Source organism: Watersipora subatra, chromosome 1 (assembly GCF_963576615.1).
Source record: "Watersipora subatra chromosome 1, tzWatSuba1.1, whole genome shotgun sequence".
Classification (NCBI taxonomy): Eukaryota; Metazoa; Bryozoa; class Gymnolaemata; order Cheilostomatida; family Watersiporidae; genus Watersipora; species Watersipora subatra.
Window position 1 is genome coordinate 33,260,537 of NC_088708.1, and position 26,730 is coordinate 33,287,266.

The following is a 26,730-nucleotide window of genomic DNA, read 5'->3' on the forward strand; positions in this document are numbered from 1 at the left end:
ATACATTTACTCGTTACATTTATGACAACTGCTCCTTCACAATGTATTCAGTCTTATTATAAAGTCCATATTGTTTTGCTTCCCAACTATGATAGACAAGACAACAATAAATAACCTTTGTCATAATGCCTGTAGGGTGACCAAACTAGCAGTAAAGAGGACCTGCTGATGAAGTAAATATTTTTATTTGGTAAAAATGGTAAATGTTTAAAATATCATAATACAGGCAATATTAACTTTTAATATGTACACATTTATATTTAGCAAAGGAAAAGTAGAACTGTAGATATAATAATGGGTTGTACAAAAGGAGGCAGTCTGCTCAATACATATACATAGTACAAAGCAAGATGGGAGAGAGTGGCATGCTGGTGCAGCAGACTGTAGCTTCGACTCTACTATGCATGCTGCTGGTCATCTTCTACAAAGTCATACGCTTCCTCCCGTGCCACACAGTCTATGTGGCTCACCTGAAGATATACAGTGAGATATGACTGCTTACTTTCTCCTGGGCAGGAAGTAATACCGATGCTAGTTTAGCCAGATAAGTCAAACCTCAACATCAGCTAATGTTTCGATATTGTCTACGTATGTGTATATGAAACAGTTTAATGTTGGTGCAAGTATTCTTAAAAAATATAATTCCTTTGTTTAAGGCATTATAGAGGCCATAAAACAATGACCAATACTTCAAGTAATTACGTAGAGCGTTGATACATGATGTGAAGCTAAGCAATAGAGTTGAACCAAATTATATGTGGACACTAAATCAGTAAATGAATAATCCCTAAAAATGTTCTAATTGTTATATTACCTGAGAAACGTGTGAAAAGAAGAGGGTCAGCAACATAACGTTGGATTGGTAGTGAAGAGCGCACTAATTCATATCGCAAGATAAGATAATTTTTTTTCAAGTGATCAAGAAATTTGAATGTAAAGATAAATCTATATCGACGCTTGACTACCTCAATCGCTATACACCCATTCATGCATGGAGCTATCGTTGATGTATTTCAAGTGGCCTGGTACATTTTATTTTTGGTGCCAAGATAATGAATCTGTGAAGATCCCACAGCGTAAGTATCATGCACTATGAAACTAAAACTGTGCCTCGCATTGCAAGAGAATCTTCAACTAATTTCATGTCTAGAACAGGCTTGAGAGACACTCTACATTTTTATAATCATAAACGTGTTATTATTGTATACATAAAACCGTTCTTGAAACAGCGTTCAACAGAAATTCATTTGTTGAATCACTCATATTAATAGTCAAGTTCTTATCCTGGCATGACGAGAGAAATATGAATAGCATATGACAAAGCAGAATACAAGAAATATTTCAAAGCTGTAAAATAAAGGTAGCTTTACCTTATTTCTGAATTTAACTCCATAAAATTTATCGGCATGCTCGAGGAGTTCGGGTCTGAAAGTGGTGGTGATGAATTGTGCATCTCCAGCCAGCTCAAAGATCATGTCTAAATGTACAGCACTCAAAGATCATGTCTAAATGTACAACACTCAAAGATCATGTCTAAATGTACAACACTCAAAGATCATGTCTAAATGTACAACACTCAAAAATCATGTCTAAATGTACAACACTCAAACATTAATCACAGCTTTTCAAAAAGAGTGAATGAAAACTCAGTACTTTTCAACTAACAATTACCGAGAAGTATAAATGCCAGTTAATCATAAATAATCACCTGCAACAGCCTTTCTATGCTGAGCATCCAGGGCCTGGTCTATCTCATCAAAAAGGTAAAATGGCGCTGGGTCACACTTTTGGATAGCAAATATTAAAGCCAAGGCTACGAGAGATTTTTGGCCTCCAGACAGTTGCTGCATATCTCGCATCTCCGCCTAAGACAAGCAGAAACATTAAATAAATGGGCTGCCTGCCACGCCAACACAGTGCAATTGTTCGGTACCTTACGAATTTGATGTGTGTTTCCAGGTAGCCTTGAGATACAAGAGATGAACAAAATGGTCACTCTCATTTCCCCAAAAGGTTTATTCGTACAATTTCAAACACAACACAAATAGATTTCCTTACAAAAGACAACTCCAGATATCATATGAAATGCAACAAAACATGACTTTAAAAAAGAGTTGTGCGAGAAACTTGGTTGACAGTCTATGCAAGGTTCAAGTGTCATATAATTAATATAACTAATATATTTAAAATTTATTGTACACAAGTTTTAGCAGAAATGAAAGACTAACAAAAGAAGTCAGCAAAAGTGGCTACAATAGCAATCAAGTGATGACTGCCATTATTCTTTCTTGTTCTTTTAAACAAGGAACTGTCGAAAAACTGCTAACAACCATGGTTGGAGTATGTATGGCAGCACCTTCATATACAATATGACTGAAGCACATTATATGTGGTAATTACTAACTGGCAATATCTTCTATTAGTTGTGTTCAAAGATACAATAATAGGCACACTTGAATAAATTTGTGACTTCCTTGATAACAATCACATTATTGTTACATGCACAGGATGCCACAATTACCACATGCTCAGGATGTCACATTTATCACATGCTGAGTATGTCACATTTACCACATGCTCTGGATGCCACATTTATCACACGCTGAGGATGTCACATTTACCACATGCTCTGGATGTCACATTTACCACATGCTCTGGATGTCACATTTACCACATGCTCTGGATGTCACATTTATCACATGCTGAGGATGTCACATTTACCACATGCTCTGGATGTCACATTTATCACATGCTGAGGATGTCACATTTACCACATGCTCTGGATGTCACATTTATCACATGCTGAGGATGTCACATTGATCACATACTCTGGATGTTATATTTACCACATGCTCAGGATGTCACATTTATCACATGCACAGGATGTCACATTTACCACATGCTCAAAATTTCACATTTATCTCATGCTCAGGATGTGAAATTTATTGGTTGCTACTATCACCAATGTCTCTCAAGTCTTTAAAAATAGCCTATATAATACTAACATAACAGTTTATGATGCAGACGGTCATATATATTAAGATACAGAATTGATAATATATCATTGTAGATCTGCTATTTATATCGCGGTACATTCTGCGGATGTAAAACTACATCTATGTGAATGCTTACTCATCAATTAATGTGCTAAGTTGTGCTACTGTGCTACAAGCTAATGTGCGACATAGCTAAATTACACACACATAATACTACACATGTCTCTACATTCCCCATACATATCACACCGCAGTGAGTAATAATAATATGGCACTCGAATATAAAGCAAGCTCATGATCAAATCAATTTTTGTGTCATTTTTATGCTTTATTCAAAATTGTTTAAAAATAACGTGGCTTACCTGGTTTCCGGTGAAAGAGACTTTTATACCAACACCTGAAAATTGCCGAACAAGGGGAACATTAGCAGCATCTCCTTGCGAAGGATCCTGTGATAAAACAAAGGTATTACGCCAATTAACTGCGATGTGGCTATTCCATTTCAAGGCAAAAATGACAGACTTTTTACCATTATTTTTGAGATCATCCTAAAACTTAATTGGACTTGTCTTAAAAAAGCGATCATGCAGATGTCCTATGGGTGTCAACTAATCTGTAGACAGTTATAAGCGTGTGGTCGAGGTCACCGCTTAACAAAACAAACGGCATACACTAATCATCAAGAACGTCTTTGCCCAAATTTAGACAGCTAATGCTTGCACACAACCATGATGAGAATGCAATGTACACTTTTTATGAGAAAGAAAGAAATACTCCATAGTACCTCCGAGTCCTCTGATAAGGGAGGTCCATCTGTCTTCATGACCAATACTCCGTGCCCTTGTGGCACTAGTTTGAGGAATATGTCTGTGAAGTACTTGGATACCTGTTTGTATGTAAGGTGGATAGCCTCATATTTACGCTCATCCAACACATCAATCAACTCTTCTATTTTCTGCAAGTAACAGATCAACATTGTACTTCTTATGTATCAACATTGTACTTCCTATGTATCAACATTGTACTTCTTATGTATCAACATTGTACTTCTTATGTATCAACATTGTACTTCTTATGTATCAACATTGTACTTCTTATGTATCAACAATGTACTTCTTATGTATCAACATTGTACTTCTTATGTATCAACATTGTACTTCTTATGTATCAACATTGTACTTCTTATGTATCAACATTGTACTTCTTATGTATCAACATTGTACTTCTTATGTATCAACAATGTACTTCCTATGTATCAACATTGTACTTCTTATGTATCAACATTGTACTTCTTATGTATCAACAATGTACTTCCTATGTATCAACATTGTACCTTTCCTGCAACATTGTACTTTTCCTGTATCAACAATGTACCTTTCCTGCAACAATGTACTTTTCCTGTATCAACAATGTACCATTCAGCAACAATGTACTTTTCCTGTATCAACAATGTACCTTTGCTAGACCCGCTACACATACCAATGTAGAGAAGGTACTATACCCTCAACACCCACCTTAGAGAAGGTACTATGCCCTCAACACATACCAATGTAGAGAAGGAAACATACCCTCAACACCCACATTAGAGAAGGCACTATGCCCTCAACATCCATCTTAGAGAAGGTACTAACTATGCCCTCAACACTCACCTTAGAGGAGGCACTAGGCTTTTCCAACCCCTTTAAGAGAGGCAATGCATATTTAATACATCCCAGCTTTAGGAACGCAATGCGCCCTCAATACAACCAACCTTGCCACCCTCATCAAGCTCTCCATTTCTTGTGATGAGCTTCTCTTTCTGGTCAGAGAAACTCATGAAGTGGTCTAGAGCTTTCTTGTTAACGTGGCTGTAATTCTTCAGCTCAGCATTGCAGACCTCAAGCTTCTTGAAAAGCTAAAAACAACAGAGGTAACAGCTGAGCAATATGATATGCAGCCGGTACGGTACATCTATGCTTACATATTCTCAGCATACGAGTCATCATTACGTCATATCAAATTAGAGCAAACATTTCACTTTGCATTCACGGTAATCTCAATGATATGGAATTTGAATTTTGTTTAAACATTGTGCGTTTGTGGGCGAATTTAAGACACTACTGAAAATAAAATCACCAGATTCGTATTTTTGAACTGAAGCATAGCCCCATGTTTAGGTGTTTCTAATGTAAAGTAACAATAGAGACACTTAAAATTGACTTACTACGTTATTAATTTAGTTGTTAACAGACAATTTATTTGTTCACGTTGCTCCATATAATGCATTTGTTCTCATGCTATGTGCCATTACACGCGGCATTTATTAATAAGTTATTAAGAGCTTTTGGGCTGAATAATTGAATTATGACATTTTTATATGGGAATATTTGCTCCAAAGTATGACAGTTTTAACACACAAACTAGGTTTCTATGTAGATGTTTGACCAAAATCAAAAAAAAGATTAGTGTCAAAGTGAAAGGCATTTGTGAATAATACGATGTTATTGATTGGTAAAAAAACAGGCTAAAGTAACAAAATAGACTAAGGACTAATAGACTAAGGCTACCTGTTTAGTGGACATGTCTTTGTATTTCTCAAATGCTTCGCTTGGAAGGGAGCCGAGCTCAGCTATCTTCTTCAGAGCTTCATTTTTCTACACAAAAAAACTATACATATAAACTATCATTACCTGGTGCTTCAGGATGTTTATCATAGAGGAAACGCTGTCCATAGCATCTACTAGCTGTCATAGACACCAAAGCCTTAAAGGTGATTGTTGAAGCTTATAACAACCTATACAATTGAGCATAATATTATATATTACTATACAATTAAGCATAATATTATGATGTGCACACCTTTTTCTGCAAGGAACTAATTTTTGTAGAAATTTTTTCTAGATCTTTGGCGTCCTCATTGATTTTATCCTGAATCTCTTGTTCCTCTGCCTTGCAAGCATCGAGATCGGCATTCAGAGATTTCTGTTGCTTGTTTAACGCTGACAGAGTTTTTTCAGCCGCTGTAATCCCAAGAATTCATTTTAGATTAACGAAAACATTCAATCTCATACAGCTAGGCATTGACCCACCCCATAGTACTGATGACTTTTGTATAAAACAGTTAAAACTATATTATTTATCCAACTCTTCAAGCACTGAGGCAGAGCAATCTGCCGGTTTTATATTTGCTATCTTTGTCCAGCTGGAAATCTCTTTTTAAAGAGCTGTTTTATTCACCTACAAATCCAGCATGTTTGAAGTTATTCACAATACCACACATTAACTTTGTTAAAAACTCACATTGAATACCTATGAAAATTTAATATTTTTATAACTTTGATATATGCTAAAAGTGTGTTATTCACTTCGAGGTAGTCGACTAAAAAATTAGCATGTTGGTTGCATATAGCCGAATGTGGCAGGTAGAGATTAACTCCAAGTTTAGTAGTATGAATAGGACTATACAAACATTTATAGTGTCCCCAAACTATATGCTACAATATATATTTTGTCACTTGCACTCTAGGGCGTGGGGTCAGAAACCAGAAAACGTATCAAGTAACAGGACAAGAACAGAGGTAATCATGGAATTATAATGACAACAGTGAGAGTGCTAGACTACTTAAAGAATAATTAGTCAAGTTACCTTTGACTCGTTCCCTGTTCTCTGTTGTTCTTGCCTCTGTCGTCTGCAGGTCAGCAGAAAGTGTTTCAAGGTGGTGCGAGTGGTCTTCCACTGATATGTCCTCCAGTTCTCGCCTCAGTCGCTCCTCCTTTTTTTTCAAATTATTATTCAGCTTGTTTTCCAACAGGTTTTTTATTCCTTCCATCTATAAGATATCGATTATTTCAGTGTGTTCAATACACAGTACTTATACAGTAGCTAAATATGATGCAACCATTCACTTTTCACCTCGAAATAATGATGCTTTAAAGAAACAACCAAAATCGAAGCAAAACTCAAATCAAAACTGGTTTAGATTTAAAACTAATTGGCTTCAAGCAGACGTAGATCTGCTCTCATCAGGTGATTAACTTCAGAAAATTATCACTTAATGAGAGCAGATAATATACACACTGTATATTTCCAATATTAACAATCATTTAGACAGTTCATTTTAGACAGTTCTTATAACAGTTCTGCTAAGACACTGTAGAAGGATGTGAGTCTATGACGTATTGAATGGCCTGACGTATGTCTGCTACTGAACATTACCACTTGACTAACTTTCTACTTTAATAAAAAATATCACGAGTGGTATATCTACCTGTGAGCGCTCCTTCAAGGCCTGCTTGCTCTCTTTTGTCAGCTCCTTGATCTCTTCCGCAAGCGTGTTCAGTTCATCTTGGTCATCTCCTGAGAGGGTTGTGTTTAGGTCCTGCTCCATCTCTGATCGAAGACTTTCCTGAAATTTGGGGCAACTCAATGATAAAATGGTGAATGAAAGACATCGGTTTAATTTGGAGTGTATCGAACAGAATACTCATAGTTTACACACTGGTTAGACCAACAGTTTACAGACTGGTTAGACCAACAGCCAAAACATTCTCGATTTATTCCTCGTGAGATAGACATTTTAACGAATGAGTAGTTATGGTGAAATAAAAAAGAGAAACCTTGGATGTGACCATTCCTCGCAGGGAGGCCTCGAGATTAGAAAGAGCTCTCTCTTGCTGCGGTCTCGAGTTAGCAATCCTCTCCTGTTCCTCTTTGCTCGTCCGCAAGTCTCTCTTCATCCGTTCATAGACATCCCTGTATGGTTAAACATTAGATAAATAATGCATTATGCAAATATGTGCAATAGAGATGTACTAAAAACATGTTATAGGCATTTTTATTACTTTGTCCATAAAAGATTAGAAGTCCTATTAGAATATCTACGTATCATACAATGAGGAGTAGAGGTTTGGTGCAATAATAAACCGATTTTATAAATGTAGAGAGCAATGTGACTATGCACAAAAAGATAAGAAGCAAACGATAGATTAATCACAGCCTTTGCGTGTCTCCTACATGTATATCTTGACCCGCATGTAGCAAATATTCATATTATCATGTGTTCGAGCTATTCGAAAGTGAGTTATTCGAGTTTCACTGTAGTTTGCATATGTACTGATAAATACATGCACTTGTGACAGTGTTCTCATAAATTGAACGCTCTGATAACTCGAACACTTTCTCTCGGTCCCGTGAAGGTCGAGTTAGCCGAGTTTCACTGTATATCTCCTGGTGGTCGGGAACTTGTTTATGGCAAATCACAAAAGACAATCGTTCATAGACCTACTTGTTCTTGTTGTTCCTCGTTTCCATTCGCTGCATCTCATTCATAATTTCATCTACCTTCTTCTCAACAGACTCAAGCTCCAACTTGTGTCTTCGACAGTCTTCTTCTTGACTCTCTATCTGCGCCTTCAACTTCATCTTGTCTGCGTGCAGGTCCAACCGTGACTTCCTGTTGTCATAGTAACCGCCGGTGAGGGCACCCCTTCGACTCACTTGATCACCTATAGCCGGCAATAGACGGATGATATGTGACAATGATGATATGTAACAATGACTGATACAGCAAATAATATACCGCTGGGCTACAGACACTGTATCAGAGGTTGTATTTATCATTTTTCCAAGAATACAAAATTTCCGCAACGCATATATATTGCGTGCAAAACTACTTGGGCTTTCTAGATACAATCTCCTACATAGAACCTGAACTTGTATGTTTTGTTTTGTCTGTGAATGAGCAATTGGATGACTACCGGCCAAATAGAATTAACAATTTTGCAAAAAATATTAAAATAATTCCATCAGAAATGAACGGATAACAAATATATTTAGTCTTCGTATAATAAATAGCTTGCCTGTTTGTCATAAAGGACTGGGAGAGAGTAGTACAATCAAGGTGGTTAGGTGAGCTAGAGACAAGTAGAGATGAGTTTAATAGACACGTAGAACTCACCATCAAGGGTAACACAATCGAGGTTGTCTGAACTTGAGTATTTGTTGGCAGTGTCAAAGTCTTTACATAGTAGAGTTTTCCCAAACACGTGTTGGAAGGCACGAATATAAGCTTCATCGAAGGTAAGCTGTTCAATCAATGGCACGGCATCCTGCAATAATATATAGTATTAGATGCACCAATCTTGCATTGAGATGTACAGTATTGTTATTGACCCACAAAATGAAAATAAACCTTTAAAAAAACACATCAACAGCTCACTCAGTGCGAGCGCAGTTAGAGACTAGCCCAGACCAAAAACCTATTGCCAGGCCAAAAGCCTTGTTTAAAATGTGGGAACACCTCACTCGCCATTAGCGATATAAGAATATTTTGAGAGACGCAGAAACTGTTCAACCAATGAGCGATGATTATGACTTCGATATCGCATACAACTGAACAGTGATGTTAATCAAGTGATTAATATAACTAACACCTGCATGCTACTACTATTGTGATTTGAAGATACTAGTGTTAATGCAGTGTTTGGGGTATGCATTTGGGGCGTGCGCCTAGAGCACAATACAGGGCATAAAGTTGTCATTAATGTCACCAAAAATCACTGGTGAGATTTCTAGTATGCAGTCTTTGGCTCGCGACTGACCTGAGCTGACTCTGGATATCTCAGCTTGCCTACTTCGAGTCTGTTTAGAGGAAGAAAGGAAACTTCACCGGGTAGTTTCATTCTATTCATTTCTGCCAATATCTTTGTACCAGTTCTGTCTGAGTCGACCACATGATAGAACAGCCTGCCATAAACACAGAGCTAGATTACACCTGTGATATCCTTGGGTTTTAGATGTCAACTTTAGCGCATGCAAGCCAAATATCTGATAATTTTGCAATTAAATTGATTACTCTTGACAAACCTGATAATGTTGAGTGCTTCCATAACACAGCCTTTATGCAACTTCTACTTAACGTTAACGATTTATGTTAAGTTTTTGCTTGGTATTATGTAACCAATTCCATATAACCAGAAGCGTCAAGTCAGTGCAATTTCTGACATTCAACTTGAATAACGAGAGTCCCATATTGAGCCTTAAAAATATCGTTTCTCTCTTGCAGCACTTGGTAGAGAAAACGATGTTAAGTCATACCTCAACATACGAGCTTAAAACACACTGGGACTGAGCTCGTATGTCAATTCACTTGCGTCTCAAGGCACTATTTCCTATATATATAGAATAATTAAATAAAAATTCATGCGTTACCATACTATGAAAAACTACATAAAACAAGATATTGCGGTAGAAAAAAGTGTTTTCAATTGTTGTAATTCAGTAGCTACGCTAAAAAGGAACAAATACCTGTTTGGTAGTTAAAATCTGCAATAAAATTAACCATTACTATGCATACTACTGTAGGTTATTACCTTCAAGACAGACGTAGTGACTAACAGCAATTTGAGAGAGACTTGACAGCAATGTGTTCTGTAAGCAACTTTCGTGACGCTACGTGACAGAAACTTTGAATTTAACTTGAATGAATTTAGCTTACTAAACACAAACTTGAAGCTAAGTTTTAATCTTTTACTAAACTTACTCTAATTTTGTCGTCTAGATTTTTTATTAAATCCGTTTCCGGTTTGGCGCATTTTGCCTCACATTCACTATAACTTCTAACTAACCATTTACAAACTTTTTTGCGCATACTTGGGCATATAGCGGCCATCGAGAACCGGCTCAAATCTCAAAGATTACTCGTATAACAAGGAAGAAACTTGCTTGAAACTCTGCTCGTATCTCGCTTTTCTTGTATGTTGGGAAACTCGTATGTCGAGGTACAGCTGTATATGGGTAATACAACTCTACTTTTCGGACTATTAGCCGCTACTTTTTTCTGATGATTTGAGCCATGCGGCTTATATAAAGGTGCGGCTATTCTGTGGTTTTTCTTTCACCGCTAGGGCGCATTGACCGGATTCTCCAGTTAGTGCGCCTATAGCGGTGAAAGAAAAAACGAAACAATGCCTAACGGTACTGTTCTGTTAGGCACTAGGTTAAAAAGCGTTGGTTAATACAGAACAGTGCCTCCGGCACTGTTCCGTTTTAAACAGCGAAGTCGCTGCCGTGTTGAAAAGCACCGCCCTGAGTTCTGCGGCCTATACAAAGGCGCGGCCTATGTATTGTTTTATTATCACTTTTTGAAAATAAAGCAAATGCGGCTTATATAGGGGTGCGGTTTATAGTCCGAAAAGTACAGTAATACCCTCACAGTTTAGCGGCCGTGAGAGATCATCTGGTGTGCGGATGAAGTATACAGAATATGTAGCTGCACAATTATTCAGAAACGCTAATTCATTTCTGAATAATTCAGACGGTTGTCAAATGGTGCAGTTCTTAGACCAGGGGTCGGGAACCTATGGCTCTCGAGCCATATGCGGCTCTTTTGATGATTACATCTGGCTCTTTGATAAATTAGTGGAAAAAATAATCCATAAATTGACTGTTAATTTAATTAACATAATACAGTAGACGCTCCTATAAGGTATACCTCCTATAACAGAAATTCCAGATAATGTAAAGGATTCATGTGAAGTTTTAGCTTCTTACTACATAAAAATTTCCATATACAATGCTGTGCAAAATTATGAGACCACCTCCGATTTTGAGTTGTTTGCAGAGTTCTATAGGAGATTCCAACTCAGCCTATTGTTAAAACAATGTATATATCAATGAATGCAGAATTTTGTGCTCCATACAATATTATCTAATAAATTTGTGTTAAACCATTCAACTAGATCTAATTAACAGATTACCACTAAAATAAGACCAATCTAATCTAAGCTGAATGTGATTAAGTTAATTTAAAATATTAATTAGTTTCTTATATTTTATTCAATTATTTTATTCAACGCGAAACGTCACGTCGGGCAAGTTCTCAATTTCGATTTGAATGATGATCTATTTCCCCGCAACTGTGAAAGAAAAACTGACGTGTGTATAGCGTTATATTTATTATACATATATACAACTTCCATGACATTTTAGTTCATCGTGATGGATCGTCCATCAGATGTGATGACAAAACAGAGAATAGGTAGCTGCACAATTGTTGATCAATCTTGAAGGCAATCGAGTGGTGCAGGTGATACAGCGTCGGTCCACCAATCCGAATATACGAGTTGGAGTATCATTGGAAGTTCTCTTTTACATTAACCTTGACCCTAGATACAGATAGACGACCAACAGGTAGTACCGGTTTTTGTGAAATATTTCGTTGTTTTGCTTTCTTGTGGACGTACAAAATATCTCTTATTAGTTTTACTTTGAAGAGTAGACTTTGCTGTTTAGACAAAATAAGCAAATCGTTGGAAATGAATGTCGAATTTATTTTGTTCGAACGCCGAACAAAATGGTTTGTTAGTTAATACAAAATATATAAACAAAATAAATCCATTTTTCTTGTACTCTAAAATTGCTCAAACATACTAAATTTGTTGGTCGATCTCGCTCTCTCTCAGTTTAGCATTTTTATGTTGAGTAAATGCTTGATTTTGTGTGAGTGAAACGAAAATTAGTGAAAAATAACCACTAAATACACTAACATTCCGGTAGGTTACCAACTAGTTAATATTCCATTTTGTTACTAATTTTTAATATGTACAGTACGTATATAAAATTTTGATGTTTCTACCTGGAGGTGTTTGCATTAGATAGATACTATGGGTTTTTATACCCCTCTATATGACAATTTTGCCTTACTATGCCAACACCGGAACGAATTAATGTTGTATGGGGGGTGGGGGGTGTCCACATAGTAATATATACCTCTAACATGCGTTTGGTACAGGTGTTAACCACTGCATGAATTTATTATTTATGCAAACATTATGCCGAGTTTTGTGCCAGCTTGAAACAAATTAGGGCATTTATACGGTAAAATGGGTTTCTACTAACAAAACTTTCTACTTACGAAACTACTTCCAGAACGAATTACTTTTATAAGTAGAAGTTCCATTGTATGTGTTTTGCACAGTAATCCAGCATTAAGTTTAAGATACATGTAGATAAAGGAATGATACAATATTTTTATTCATTATAATTTATATGTTTTCTCGGAGTAAAGGAGCTCAAGGTATCAAAATCGTAAAAAAACTAAAATACTACAAAACTAAAAACAATTAGGGATGCAGCTTCGGAAGAAGCATGTACATTTCTAGTGCAGTTTACCGCGAAGTTATTGATGAAGTCTCACAGATATAAATGCTACTAGCAAGTATTACATGTTCATAGCATGTTTCACATTTATGCAAATATGGTATAGTTTTGGGAATACTAGTTTCAAATGAACATGTGGCAGGTTTCGAAAAAAGAATAATTAAGATCATACGGTAACCATTGATGACCGAAAATTTGCTAAAAGAAATATCTAAGAAATATGAGTTACGGCTGAGTGACGGGTGAGCTGAAGGTTGGCTTGCAACAAAATCCACATTACAGTTATTTGGTATCAAAAGATTCACCATGTCTTACTCTGTTGTGTTGTAGGTGCAAAATATGTGGAAATGTGATTGCAAGCTCTTAAAAGCTAAAAAACGAACAGTTAATCGCCGCCATCACGATACCGCCGTAGATTGAAATCAGTTTATTTCTCCGACGTAGTCATTACATTTGGTTATTTTTTTGGCACGTGATGTTCTCACGTATAATGAAAGGCCAATAAAAGGTTCAATATAAAACTTCTCGTAGCACTAGTTTATGACAAACACTTCGGGTTTCACCAAAGAGCCCTTACCAAATATAGACGCTCGATAGTTAACAGTTTTGTTTCGGCTTGGTCTAATCGTCTAGCCGTAATCTGATCATGTGACCCATACTTCCTGCCAAACAGCGCGAATAATTTCTGCAGCATTTTTCGACTATCACAGGTGACCAACAGGCTCGTCATGTGTATCAGAGGATGATATGCACTCCTTGGAGCTTAGGTTAAAAAATTAAACAAATTTTTACAGTAGGTTTTGAGATATCAGCGCTCAAACTGACAGCATTACAATGATGATGAAACAGACGCGTAAGAACAATAGACACGGTTTTATTGAATGCGTGAAGTATATTTGTGAAAATATTTCGACGAATGAGGTTGCGTGAAAGTGTAAACAGAAGCCATCTTGTACAACTACGTCCCATTTGAGCCGTTTTGGAAAGAGATTCTAATCTATGACGGTCTCGTGATGGCGGCGATGAACTGTTCGTTTTTGAGCTTTTAAGAGCTTGTAATCACATTTCCACATGTTTTGCACCTACAACACAGCAGAGTAAGACATAGTGAATCTTTTGAAACCAAATAACAGTAATGTGAATTTTGTTGCGAGTGAACCTTTAAGGACGAGTGATGCGTATGCTTTGCACAGCGTCAGTACATTAGAATATCCAAAAGCTCACACAGTATTTGTCAAAGAGGCTTGAGGGTTTTGTCCTTATTTCATTTTTAGATTTAGCTAATAAATACTGTCATTGTCAACTAACAATAGACTTCATTAATAATCATGTAGAAAACGACATACTAACACGCGTGGATAATTGTTTGTTCATAAGCATGTCACAACTAGCTCATTCGTGTGGCTCACCTGCTACCAGCTGTCACCTCAACAGATGTGTAAAACTTCTTGTCACATGTGAAGTTTTCTATGAGTGTGCCGTAGTGCCCGTCTGCTGCCTCAGTGTCTCCCTTGTTTCTCAGTTTTTCAATCACCTTCTTCACACTGTCTATTCCATTGAGAACAGCCTGGAGAAATGAAACAGTTTACATAAATCTGTTATGCCAATGCATCTAGATTGCAGTAATATTTGATAGCCTTTAGATAAATGCTTCAGGATAAATCTCAACTTAAAACATAGCCAAGTGTTGTTTAGATTCAATGAAATGTAAGACAGACCTTTCCAGTGACGGACCGCAGTGACTGCTCCTGCTTGTATAACTCATCTCGGCTCATGCTTAGAGACTGCTGCAAAGTGTTCTCCTGTCGCCAGAGTGAGCTGTGAGACGAGAAATCACACAAATACATTCAGATACCTAACAGAAAGTGTTTGCAGTGTTCGCGTGTCAAGAAACTACCGATCAGTTACAGTGATCTGGTGTGCTGCAGACTTAACTCTTTCGCTACCACAAGCCGGGTAGTACAGCCCGGCAATGCTATGGCCAAGAGACGCATGGTGCGGCTTTAGTAGGCTTCGTACAAAACGTTTCTGATTAGTGAGTAATTAATTAATAAGTATATCGTAACTGCACTTAAACGAAAGGAAACAATTATTTGCATGCGTTAAGCCATTAGAAAATATTTTTACAACCCATCATGAGTGTAGTTTTACTTTGCAAACACTACTTTTTATCACAATTTCTTCTCAACAATTTCCAGTCACGTCAGAGGCATAACAGCTACAGACGGTTCACTTATTGTAGATATATGAACTCTGCATGATTTTTATTGAACAATTGTACTGCTAAAAGTGATTATTTTAATATTTAGCAGTAATAATAATGCCGTAAGCTGTAACAATGTTGATAAATCGTGCGACTCGGACTCTCACGGTAGTAGAGAAATTGACCGAAAAAGAGTCCGAACTCATTCTGCATTTTTAGCAGTAAAACAATGCCGTAAGCTGTAATAATATTAATAAATCGTCTGACTCGGATACTCTCACGGTAAAAGAAAAATTGAACGAAAAAGTGTCCAAACTCATTCTGCAGCAGATTCATGGCATTCTTATGGCATCAGCTTATGTAAAATTTTATGCCGAATAATTTGGAATCAACATATATTTTTATAGACCATGTGGTTCAAATGTAATGACAACTTATATTCGCAATTGTCAAATAATAGGTTTTACCGAATCTGTAATTATGCCTGGTAAAGAAATTAATTTGGTAGCGATAAGTTAATGCAACAGAACCAGATTTTTCCAAAACTGGTATATAAACTGCAGCATCGATGAAATAATAATAATAATTAATAAAAATAACAATCAGCTTTTAACAGTAGACTTACCGTTACTCAAAGGCATGGGAACAAAATTGTAGCCTCAGCAATATTTAGGTGGCAGAGTGAATGATAGAAATATGAAAATATGCAAGCGAAGGAACTCATTTTACTTAAATACAATGTAGCTGCAATTAACTTCATTTATGTTTTTATTACTGGTGCGTCTCGCTTTTAATTTCTGCAAGGCTTGCATATGCACTGGCCAAACTGTAGTTTTTGAGGAATTTGGGATATTGTATGTTGAAAATAAATAAATTCTTATGTTGAAACGAATACTCGCTCAAATTTTGTACCTACATCAAACCTTCATATACGGAGGTGACAGTATATAAGGTTTGACTGTATGGTAGTTTTAAAGACCTGCACTCAGGTCAAAGGTTGACAGCCTGGTGTTGATAAGCCGTTTTCGAAAGAATTATTTCACACGTCTAGTTCTTTTGATATTTTTTTCAATTACATATAAAAATACTCGTTCTTTCATTTAATTGAAAATTGTAATAATACAATTAACAAATTAACAGCAATAAACAATAAATAACAAAATAAATGACAATAAACAACAAAACCATTCTAAACCCACACAGCTAACTTATCTAACTGCAATGTCATTGCAAATGTTTTGAACAAATATTATAGCAAGCAAGAACTGCCTAAAAATTTTTGTTGGCCATCCCTCTACAACCCATCCTTCTCAAAACAATACAACTTTCATCAAACATCCTCCGTGAGCCACTCTGTTCAAAAGTATAAAATTTGATACTATGTAAATAATCGAAGCCCAATTATGAATGACTCATGATTATGCATGATATAATTTATAACTGGTAAAAAGAGGGCATTTTAAAAATGATTTAGCCGTTTGATTAAATGCAAGTGTCGAGCGTGATCACTAATCTAATGTAAACTAAGTACTTACATTTAGTAATATAAAACTCAGTACTACAACACTTAGTACTGATAGTAAGTACAAAGTATTTACAAGCTAATTTACTTTTTAACAGCTATAAACGGCTTTAAAACCAAATACCCAGAAGCACTTTTACAATATTATCCAGCATGCTATCATGTTTTCAAACAGATTTTAGTCAATAATGAGTGCTCCAATCTAAGCAGTAGTAGTCAGCAATTGTACATGCTGGGGACAGCTGCTGCCTGACAGCATAGATGATTGGTGATTGCTACAGATCAGATGCAAGAAATATGCAACGGTTACTAACTTTCTTTCATTGGATAAGTTGTCCTTTTCTCGTTTCTTCTCATAGTATAGAGAATTATTCTGTTCAATAATTCCCTTCTGCGACTCCATCTGTTCACTAATCTCTCTTATCTTCTTCTCTAGTTCCTCATTACGTCTCAAGTCAGCAGCCATGCTGTCCTTGGTGTGAGTTATCTGCTCCTGTTTCTGTTTGACAGCCCTTTCTATCTGTTTCAGCTCTTTCTTAATCCAGCCATCTCGCTGTTCTCTTGTCTGAAATTCACTGCCTCGCGACTGCTTTGCATACAGTTCTTTTCTTCTTTGCTCAGCTCGTGTCAAGCTGTCAAATGCAGAATGAGGAGATATACGTAAATTGGATCTACAGTACGATATAAAGAGCCATCTGCTTGCAACACATTTGTACACAGCTGTACAGTTGCAAAATTGTTACACATTTGTACACAGCTGTACAGTTGCAACATTGTTACACATTTGTACACAGCTGTACAGTTGAAACATTGCTACACATTTGTACACAGCTGTACAATTGCAACATTGCTACACATTTGTACACAGCTGTACAATTGCAACAGCTAAAGTTGTGCAGATTAAAGATCAACTATAACTAGTCTATTCTAAAACCTGCAATGCGATCTTCGTGGTAGACTCAGTGCATTGTGAGAGGTTGGAAATATTTTCAACTTAAAGCTACGTGTACTTTAGTAAAGTTTATTTCTACTATCATGAAATGAAGTGTACTGAAAGACAGAATACTAGCCACAACTGGTCTAGTAACCGTCACTACTGTCTAGCAGCTTGTCATAAACAAAGATATATCCTCACAGAATCTATTTACAGCCATGCCTTTAATCACACTAAACTTTCATAAATACGTATCAGAAGCTTGACTGGTACAACTAGTAGCTCACACCTATCTGAATCATGTTTCATTAAACCATAACTGTCACGAACAACTTTTATCGCATTTTTTAGGTAAATCAGACACGCTGATTCCGATTTTGTACTCAAAATAAAGATTAGTCCACTAACCTTCAAAGTCATTTAGGCTTTTTTAAAGCGTTTCAATATCCGTTTCAAAAACAACACAATCGGCATTACAAGCTCCGCCCATAAATATGTGACGAAACCTAGCTTTTTCAGAAACGGAAGTTGGGAATGTTTAGTCCGATTTAGAATAATAGAGATGGGTGTCTTAAAACCCATTATTATCTAAATCCAGCCTGTAAAATAGTTTCAGTTTTTTATGAAAGGGATATAAACTATTTAAAATTGCTCGCAGCTTGTTACATGACGTTTAAATGGGCTGGACGCCGAGAAAAATAAGCTCAAAAAGCGCGGTTTTATCACGAGCTAGCGTTGTTATTGCGCTTTTTAAATATGCAATGCTAAATAGCTTATCTACCTTTCAGAAAAGACTGATATTATTTTTAAGGCTGAATTTAGATATTAATAGATTTTAAAACACCCATCTCTATTATTCTAAATCGGTCTAAACATCCCTACGTAACTTCTGTTCCTAAAAAGCTAGGTTACGTCAAGTATTTATGGGCGGAGCTTGTTATGCCGATCGTGTTGTTTTCGAGACCGATATTAAAACGCTATAAAAAGTTCTTCATTACTCTGAAAGTTAGTGGCCTAATCTTTATTTTGATTACAAAATCGGAATCAGCATGTCTGATTTACCTAGTAAATATGATAAAAGTTGTTCGTGGCAGTTATGGTTTAAATGCTAGACTACCCTTTAAGTAATAATCATACTTTGCCCTCTATATAAGGGAATATGTTTCGCATGCGGCTTCCTCTAATCAGCATCCACCTATTTCCCTTAACCCTTTGAACCCTGGCCGTTATCATCAAAGTATCAGTATCCCTGGGCAACTCACCAAAACGTAGGACATTTTGAAACATTTATTTAATATATCTAAATCTACTCATAATCAAATGATATTTGGTGAAACACTGGGAAACAAATTTAGAACACAGCAAATATCATCAAATAAAACAATTTTTTGGGCTAAAACCATCAAAATTCATACGATTTTAGCAAATTCTAAAAAAACAATGGAGAAATTTTCTTTTGAAAACATGGATCAAATGGTTTTTTTTCTGATGAATAAAACTAAAAGTGAAACAAAAATTCAGTGTGTGAATTTGTATCCAGAATCTCTCTTTGGTGTAGTAAACGTCTGAAACAGTTGGCATATCCTATTCCGACGCATAGGAAAACGTTGCATGAAGAGCACTTGTAAACAGTCTTTCGATGCTTTGGCAAATCTGCATATGGAGCATCAGCATTCTGCTTCTTTGCAATGGAATGTTTTTCAGAGCGCACAACACACCTGTGGTTTGTTGAAGTACTTTCTGCTCGTTCCACTAAGTGAATTAGCTCTATTTGAGCATTACAAATACGTCCATTCTCCTTAACTTGATGTTCAGGATAGAAAGAGGCGTTTTATCTATAACCTCTAAATCCTGTGCAGTTTCTCTATGTACTAATGAAAAGTAAGTTTCCTTGCAGTCTGAACTGGGAAGACCGGTTTTCTATAGATTACATAGGAATTATACACAGCCCACATGAGAAGCTTTACAGTCAACCATCTTGGCCAGCGGTATAGATGTCGACAAATTTTGTGAGCTGATCATTTCTGTCGGTTCCATCTATGTATGATTGTAATTTTTACAGCCTTTGGGCAATCCACTTTCTTCCTTTTGCGGGTTTCGGTATTGTACTTCAAAAGAGGTTTAGCTAGTTTCCTAACTTCGTTTGATGTTACATTGTATAAAGTAATTTAATTTCTTGTCACACCAGACAATAGCTAGTAACCATTAAGTAACCATAGTGCTAGTTGACCTTTAAGTAACCCTAGTGCTAGTTGACCTTTAAGTAACCCTAGTGCTAGTTGACCTTTAAGTAACCCTAGTGCTAGTTGACCTTTAAGTAACCCTAGTGCTAGTTGACCTTTAAGTAACCCTAGTGCTAGTTGACCTTTAAGTAACCCTAGTGCTAGTTGACCTTTAAGTAACTTTAGTGCTAATTGACCTTTAAGCAACCCTAGTGCTAATTGACCTTCAAGTAACCCTAGTGCTAGTTGACCTTTAAGTAACCCTAGTGTTAGTTGACCTGTGCGCAATTTAACAACAGCAACAAATCACAGACAGACATACTCTTGCTTAGCCTTTTCCTCCCTTTCAAACTGAGCTATGTACTTTGGTTTAATATCAGCTAATGACTTCTCAGCTTCATCAATCTTGTCTCTGAGAGTATCCAACTCCTTGTCAGCACGTCTCTAGTAATGCAGATCACTACCCAGTAAGATAACATCAAAAGAACCAGCAAAAGCTAAAGGTACCGTAAAACCTCTATGTGAACGTCATGGCGCTCTATTTAGCAACCCTTTGGTAAACTCAATAGTGTCGTTTTATTAGAGGTGACGTTCAAAAAGAGAGTGGCGTATTTTTCGACTAGCTGGTCAGAATTTTGAAAAATGAAATTTAATACCTTTACGGGCTAATTGTCGCCTATGTCGCGATATGTCGCCTATATTTTGCATTCTCCTTCGGACGCATCGACACTAATGCCATCGGCCTTCAGCATTTCTGTTAAACTGATTTTCATATATGTCAAAGTATCAGTCCGAGTTTTATCAAAACGCGCTAAAGTTTTCATGTCAGATTGTAAACCACATCATGGACAAAGCTGAAGACGATGGATTGGATTTAGACCTTCTTGGATTTAGACAGAGTACCTGAGAAAATCGATCATCACAATCATCATAACTACAGTCTGATTTGAAGTCACTAAAAACATGGCAAATACTACAACAACAATGAAAGAACTAATTGCTATTGATATAACCGGGTCATTATGAGTACCATTTTGTGGACACTTTTCTACTGATCATTTTCTATTATGGGTTTGTAAAGATCAAAGAATGTAAAAGTGACGGTCAAATAGAGGTAGCGTTTAATTAAAGGGTGGTGCTGTATTTTTCAAGCCTTCTCCTATAGTGGTGTTCTATTAGAGGTGGCATTCAGATAAAGGTGTCGTTTAAATAGAGGTGTTACGGTAACTAGAAAGTTTTCACAAAACAGTATCAAGAGTTGCAAATTGTGACATTCTTGAGACTTGCTGGCAATGCAAATTGAAATAGTTGTTGTGAGATGGTAAATATATCTGGTAACATGCATTTTCAAGAAACTAGATAAAAATATGCAGTTAATAAGCAGACATCTGACAAATAGAATAGGAAAACTCACTCTATTGTTAGAGTCATCTTCTACCTCCTTTTTCATGTCTTTTATGTTTAACTCAAGTCGGGCCTTCTCTTTGACGAGGTCCTGCAACTCCCCATTCAGCGTTTCCTTCTCTTCTTGAGCAACCTTCATAACACCATGAACACCCGTCCCAAATTAAGCTTTGTGCATTGGTCAAGACAACGCAGCTTAAGTAGCAATAGCAGAGTAGTAGAGTATTCATATAGCCTAGCTAGAGACCAGACCTACATCAATTGTGACAGAGAACAATATATGTTATGCTTAAAATTTTCTACAGATGATCTAAAGACATTACCTCAAAACATGTTCAATCAAACAAAATAAAAATGGTAGATATATGACTACTGATGAGTTCATAAATCGGTTGAGGTGTGCTCAGTTGCCATAAATGAACTGAGGGAAGCACAAACCTTTTGAGCAATAATAAATGTAAACCATTAAGCAAAGCACTAGATAGGTTTCACTTGACTGATGCTATTGAATGTATGAAAAAATGTGAAATGTCAACCATGCATGTTTGTTGAATTTGTAAAATTATTTGTTCAGTTTGCAGGCAGTGATCTGGTAAGTTCTCAGCCAGCATTAGTTATACACAGTTGGCATTATCACTATTGCTTGCAAAGAACCACCAGCTGCTTCTCTCCTCACTCCAACATCAGAGAAACATTATCACTGAAAAGAGAGTGGAATTAATGTTGGCTGACTGAGATTTCGAATCTGATAGGACAAAAGCGAAAGGTCTAAATATGAGAGCTAGATCTCAAGATGAGAGCGAGAGGTCTAAGAATGTGGGGGGGAAAAGGTCTAAGAGAGGGAGAGGTCTAAGAATGAGAGCGAGAGGTCTGAAGATGAGAGCGAGATGTCTAAGAATGAGAGCAAAAGGTCTGAAGATGAGATATTAAGGCCTAAGAATGAGAGAGGTCTACAGGTGAGAGATAAAGCTGAGACCCAAAATAGCTCACCTGTAGCTTGGACCGCAGCTCTCGCAGCTCTTTATTCAGCTCTTGAACCTTCTCGGAAGCTTCCCGCTGCTGAGCCCTGAGATCATTTGATACATTACCTGACTGCTCCCTTCTCTTGTTCAGCTCCGCGATCCTTTTCGATGACTCCTGGGTTAAATAAATGGCCGGTCTTCGTACAGTCAATAAAAGTCAGACAGCTATGAAAATCCTAAAGGGATTTGACAACCAATAAAAGGAGAGGAACTAACTAATACGTGCATCGGTACAGTAAAACCGTTGTGTCTAACAAACAAGCAAGGGAACATAAATGAGAATAAGAGACATGAGGGTACCTTCATCTCAGTATTGTATATGGTGTATTCCAACGAGCGACGCATTTTGTCAAACTTCTGGAATTGTTTGAGTTCTTCCTTCTCAGACTCGAGGGTGGCAAGTCTCTCTTCAATATACTTTAGCAACTCTTCTATCTTAGCCTTTTTCCCTTCTACATAGAGTATATAGTAATTAATGAGGTACTCTATGGCATGTGTAGTAAGCATTTAGTTACTCTGTGGTACATGTAGTATTTAGCTACTCTATGGTACATGTAGTAAGCATTTAGTTACTCTGTGGTACATGTCATAAGTCTTCAGTTACTCTGTTACATGTAGTACGTAATCAGTTACTCTATGGTATATGTAGTATTCAGTTACCCTGTGGTACATGGAGTATTTAGTTACTCAATGGTACATGTAGTAAGTATTCAGTTACTCTATGTTACATGTAGTACGTACTCAGTTGCGCTGCAATACATACAGCAAGACAATACTACTCTTACTAACAACCAAAGCCAAAAGATCAGAAAGAAAAGACAACCTACTTGTCTCCTCTAGAATCTTGTAACTCTCTTCCTTACGCTCATCATAGACCTTGGTTCCAGCTACTTCTTTAAGCAGTTTGAGTCTCTGTGAGTCTGGTGCTGTGGCCATCATGTTTATCTTGCCTTGTTTCACAATGTAGTACGGGTTGCTCCTGGAGAATCCGGCACTCTCCAACAAGTTCATGGCATCTGTCCGTCTTTAATACATTACAAATAACATCATGTCTTGATGGTCTTATACCGAAATCCATTTAAATATATGGAAATCTATTTATACACTGTCATTTTTACATAAATCAATTCAAAAGATTTTTCAGAAAAACAATATGCACATCTACAATTTCGTAAACATACAATCATATAACACTTATGAAAAAATATTGATTGGGAATGTGAGGCAGATGGTAGGCAAAGACGTGAGCATACATACGTGACTAATTTACTATCAAGGAAATATTGGTCCTTCTTTGCACCGATGATTCGTCGGAGCACTACCTCTTCCTTCTCTATCTACATCAAACATACAGAGAACACTTATACACACGCATTGGAATGATGTGATATTCTGTGGGAACACACAGTTCATTAGGATCAATGATTTATATGAGCAACAAATCTATCCGTTTTAAAACTAACTTTGAATGTTTCCTGATAATATAGCAATTAAGAGGTTGTAAACAACTTTTCAAAGAGAATTTTTAGACTTAGATGGCTACTACACATTGTGTGATGTATGAGTAAGGACTGGCTCTGTCAATCTACAATATACAGTCAAACTTCGAGATACAAGTTAAATTTGCTTCATGGTCGAGCTGAGGGATGAATTGAACTAATACCATTTAGTTATCAGTATTAGTCACCGTTCAGTTACAGTAGATTACCATTTGCTCAAAACTTTCCTCGTATCTCAAATTTCTCGCATGTTGGGGCACTCATATGTTGAGGTATGACTGTATATTAATTGCAAAAGTTTTGAAAGCAGTTTAAGCATTCGGAACTGTTGCAACTATGGCTAAAACTTCAAAAAAACTAGTTTCTATTTCACAAAAATTCCCATTCCATGAGTGAGTCTGGAACATAATCCGCAACGAAGTAGGAGGAAATAGCTGTATTTAACTTTCTGACCTTAGTGAGAGATGAATGTGGGTGCGAGTGAAGTATGTAAGGAAGAGCATTTTCTTAACTTTAAACGTAAAGGTCAATTTCCTTGATAGCAAAAACAAGGATAGCAATGAATTTTCCAGGGTGTAAACAACCAAAAGATTTGTTTATTTGCTGAGAAAATCAAAAAAACTTTGCAGACTTTTAACGTAAACTTAACATTTTTTTATTTAGTAATATCTTGGTTTGGCCTTTTTAGCTAAACTTCTGTCAGATTCACATATGAAAAAGGAAAGATTTGATGTGTTCGTTGTGTCTGTATCTAAAATTTTAGCTCATGCAACAAACAAAGATTTGGCATAAATCATGGCTCATGTAGCAAAAGCTTGTCTCTTGGCTACTCATATCGCGAGGTTTGAACGTAATAGAAATGTTTGCTGCCAATAAATACAACTATGTCATTACTGCAATTACTTGCATACTAGGGATGAAAAATAGTATTTTAAAAACAGCTCACAAGTAAATGTAGTTGAACACCTAACCAGTGTTATTACATTTTGTGCAAATATTTAATAGTGCACATAACCTCTGCACCAAGTTGGAATTTTCTACACGCAATGGCTATGTTATATGTATGCTGTATATGATTAAAAGAGACAGCTCACCAGTAGTCAAACAGGTTCAAGAGATTTATAAAAAATTTACCTGTGATACTAAAAGGTTTTAGGCAAGTAGTCCTACTTACTGGGAGGCGGTTGTCAGAGTTATCAAAAATGATATCCACATAGGCTGAGATTATACGAGCTCCTGTGCCTTCATGAAGAAGGGCCTGGCGCTCCTCCGCCCTGAGGTGACTGAACTCATCAGACAGCACAAATTGGATGGCATAGAAGAAATTGCTCTTGCCAGATCCATTGCGCCCAACTGCAACGATTCAAACAGGCAGTATATTGGCTGGATACATAAAAACAATACATTCGTTATTACCATTCGAACCAACCAAACTAATTGAGTTGAAAAGAACGTTCAGCACATTTAGGAGTACAAGCTTTTGAAAAAGCATTTACATATTTGGCTAGCTTCAAGCTCTCATATAACAACACTCACCTACAACATTGTGTCGGGCACTGAAGGGTTCAATCACTGTTTGATCCCGATAGCTACGGAATCCTTGTATGATCACCTGGATTAAGAAAGAGCTAAACTAAACCAAAAGAACAGCTGACAGTTTTGAAAGAAAATTGCCAAATAATTGTAACAAAATCCTTGTTTGCGTAAACAGAAAAAGACCGGAATAGAGCAGCAACAAACCTGTTTGATGTACATAACGTACACAGGGTTGACACGACTAATATATCTATAGGACCATCGGCAGAGGCCGACTCCCACAGTTCCAAGTTTCAAGAATCTGCTTGGCAGAAACAACTTCTACCAAATAAAGAATACAAGCAATGAATATAAAATTATGAACGTATATTTAGTCATTTGTATTACAAGCCTTTTTGGGGTGGCTACAAAGGTAGTGAGATGCAATAAGATGTATTGTGCCTATACTTTAGTGAATACACAGATACATGTTCAGCAGTGCGTATTGTTGTCAATGTTGATAGACTGACGATCATGCATGCTGACATTTTCTTTCATATGTACGTGATACAAAGTGCAACAAAGACAATTGCTTTAACTTTTTCGAACCTTTAGTTAAAAGAATTGTTGTAATAGCAGGGACAAATTCCAGCAACTACAAATACACTCTCTATGCGTACATGTACACAAATAATAGCCTAAAATGTTTCCAAAGCAAATGTACAGGTGCTAATTAGAATTCACTCAGTGTAAGTGTTGAATTGGTGCATGCCAGCTAAAAGTATATATAGATATTGTCAGAAATTAAAAAGCTTTCAATTTTGGGGTTTGATCCCTATTTCTGAAAATTATGCACTCATAGCGTCATTGCAAAAGCATTCAGACACAATGATTATTCAGTTACTAATACTTCAACAAAATGACATTCTATTGATGCCAAGTACGAAATAAACCGCAAATTAATCAAAAGCAGTTTAAACCTATCAGCAATACTAAGATAAGCCGATACATCCAAACTTGTTTGCTAAGATACTAGGCCTACATTTAAACAATTTGTGTGGCAGATCAAATAGGAGACCAGGAATAAGTCGTAATATCACTAATGTTATATGTACCAAAATACATACATGTATATAGGGAAAAGTGCAAAAGCAACATGGAGTGTGTAAGCTAAGCGGTTTACAACAGATAACCTGAAATTGTAAGTCCCATATGGCAGATCTGGCTTTCAAGTTCTGCGCTTGTGCCCTGTGAAAGGGTAAGTTGTCTTCTAGA

The 26,730-nt window shown here is 36.6% G+C and overlaps 1 protein-coding gene across 1 annotated transcript; it reads right to left on the minus strand.

Annotated features, from left to right (window-relative positions):
- Positions 1 to 169: 169 nt before the first annotated feature.
- On the minus strand, positions 170 to 25,792 carry LOC137385628 (structural maintenance of chromosomes protein 3-like). Its single transcript, XM_068072132.1, has 26 exons — positions 25,681 to 25,792; positions 25,477 to 25,552; positions 25,115 to 25,293; positions 23,699 to 23,778; positions 23,269 to 23,465; positions 22,742 to 22,893; positions 22,410 to 22,556; positions 21,430 to 21,552; positions 20,338 to 20,459; positions 17,174 to 17,491; positions 14,853 to 14,952; positions 14,544 to 14,701; positions 9,576 to 9,720; positions 8,933 to 9,083; positions 8,261 to 8,480; positions 7,593 to 7,728; positions 7,244 to 7,381; positions 6,622 to 6,805; positions 5,835 to 5,995; positions 5,543 to 5,629; positions 4,747 to 4,890; positions 3,781 to 3,951; positions 3,359 to 3,445; positions 1,709 to 1,865; positions 1,371 to 1,477; positions 170 to 470 (listed from the first exon to the last, which is right to left on the minus strand). Exons 1-26 carry the CDS (start codon positions 25,693 to 25,695, stop codon positions 399 to 401), a joined length of 3,627 nt encoding a protein of 1,208 aa, XP_067928233.1. The 5' UTR covers positions 25,696 to 25,792; the 3' UTR covers positions 170 to 398.
- Between the last annotated feature and the right edge of the window lie 938 nt (positions 25,793 to 26,730).

Bases quoted from the DNA above. Each gene is read 5' to 3' on its own strand.
- LOC137385628 (XM_068072132.1), bottom strand. The intron at 22,894-23,268 runs GTAGGTTGTCTT...TACTCTATGTAG, and splicing joins CAAGATTCTAGAGGAGACAA to AAGGGAAAAAGGCTAAGATA. The intron at 14,953-17,173 runs GTTAGTAACCGT...CTCGTCTCACAG, and splicing joins AACTTATCCAATGAAAGAAA to CTCACTCTGGCGACAGGAGA.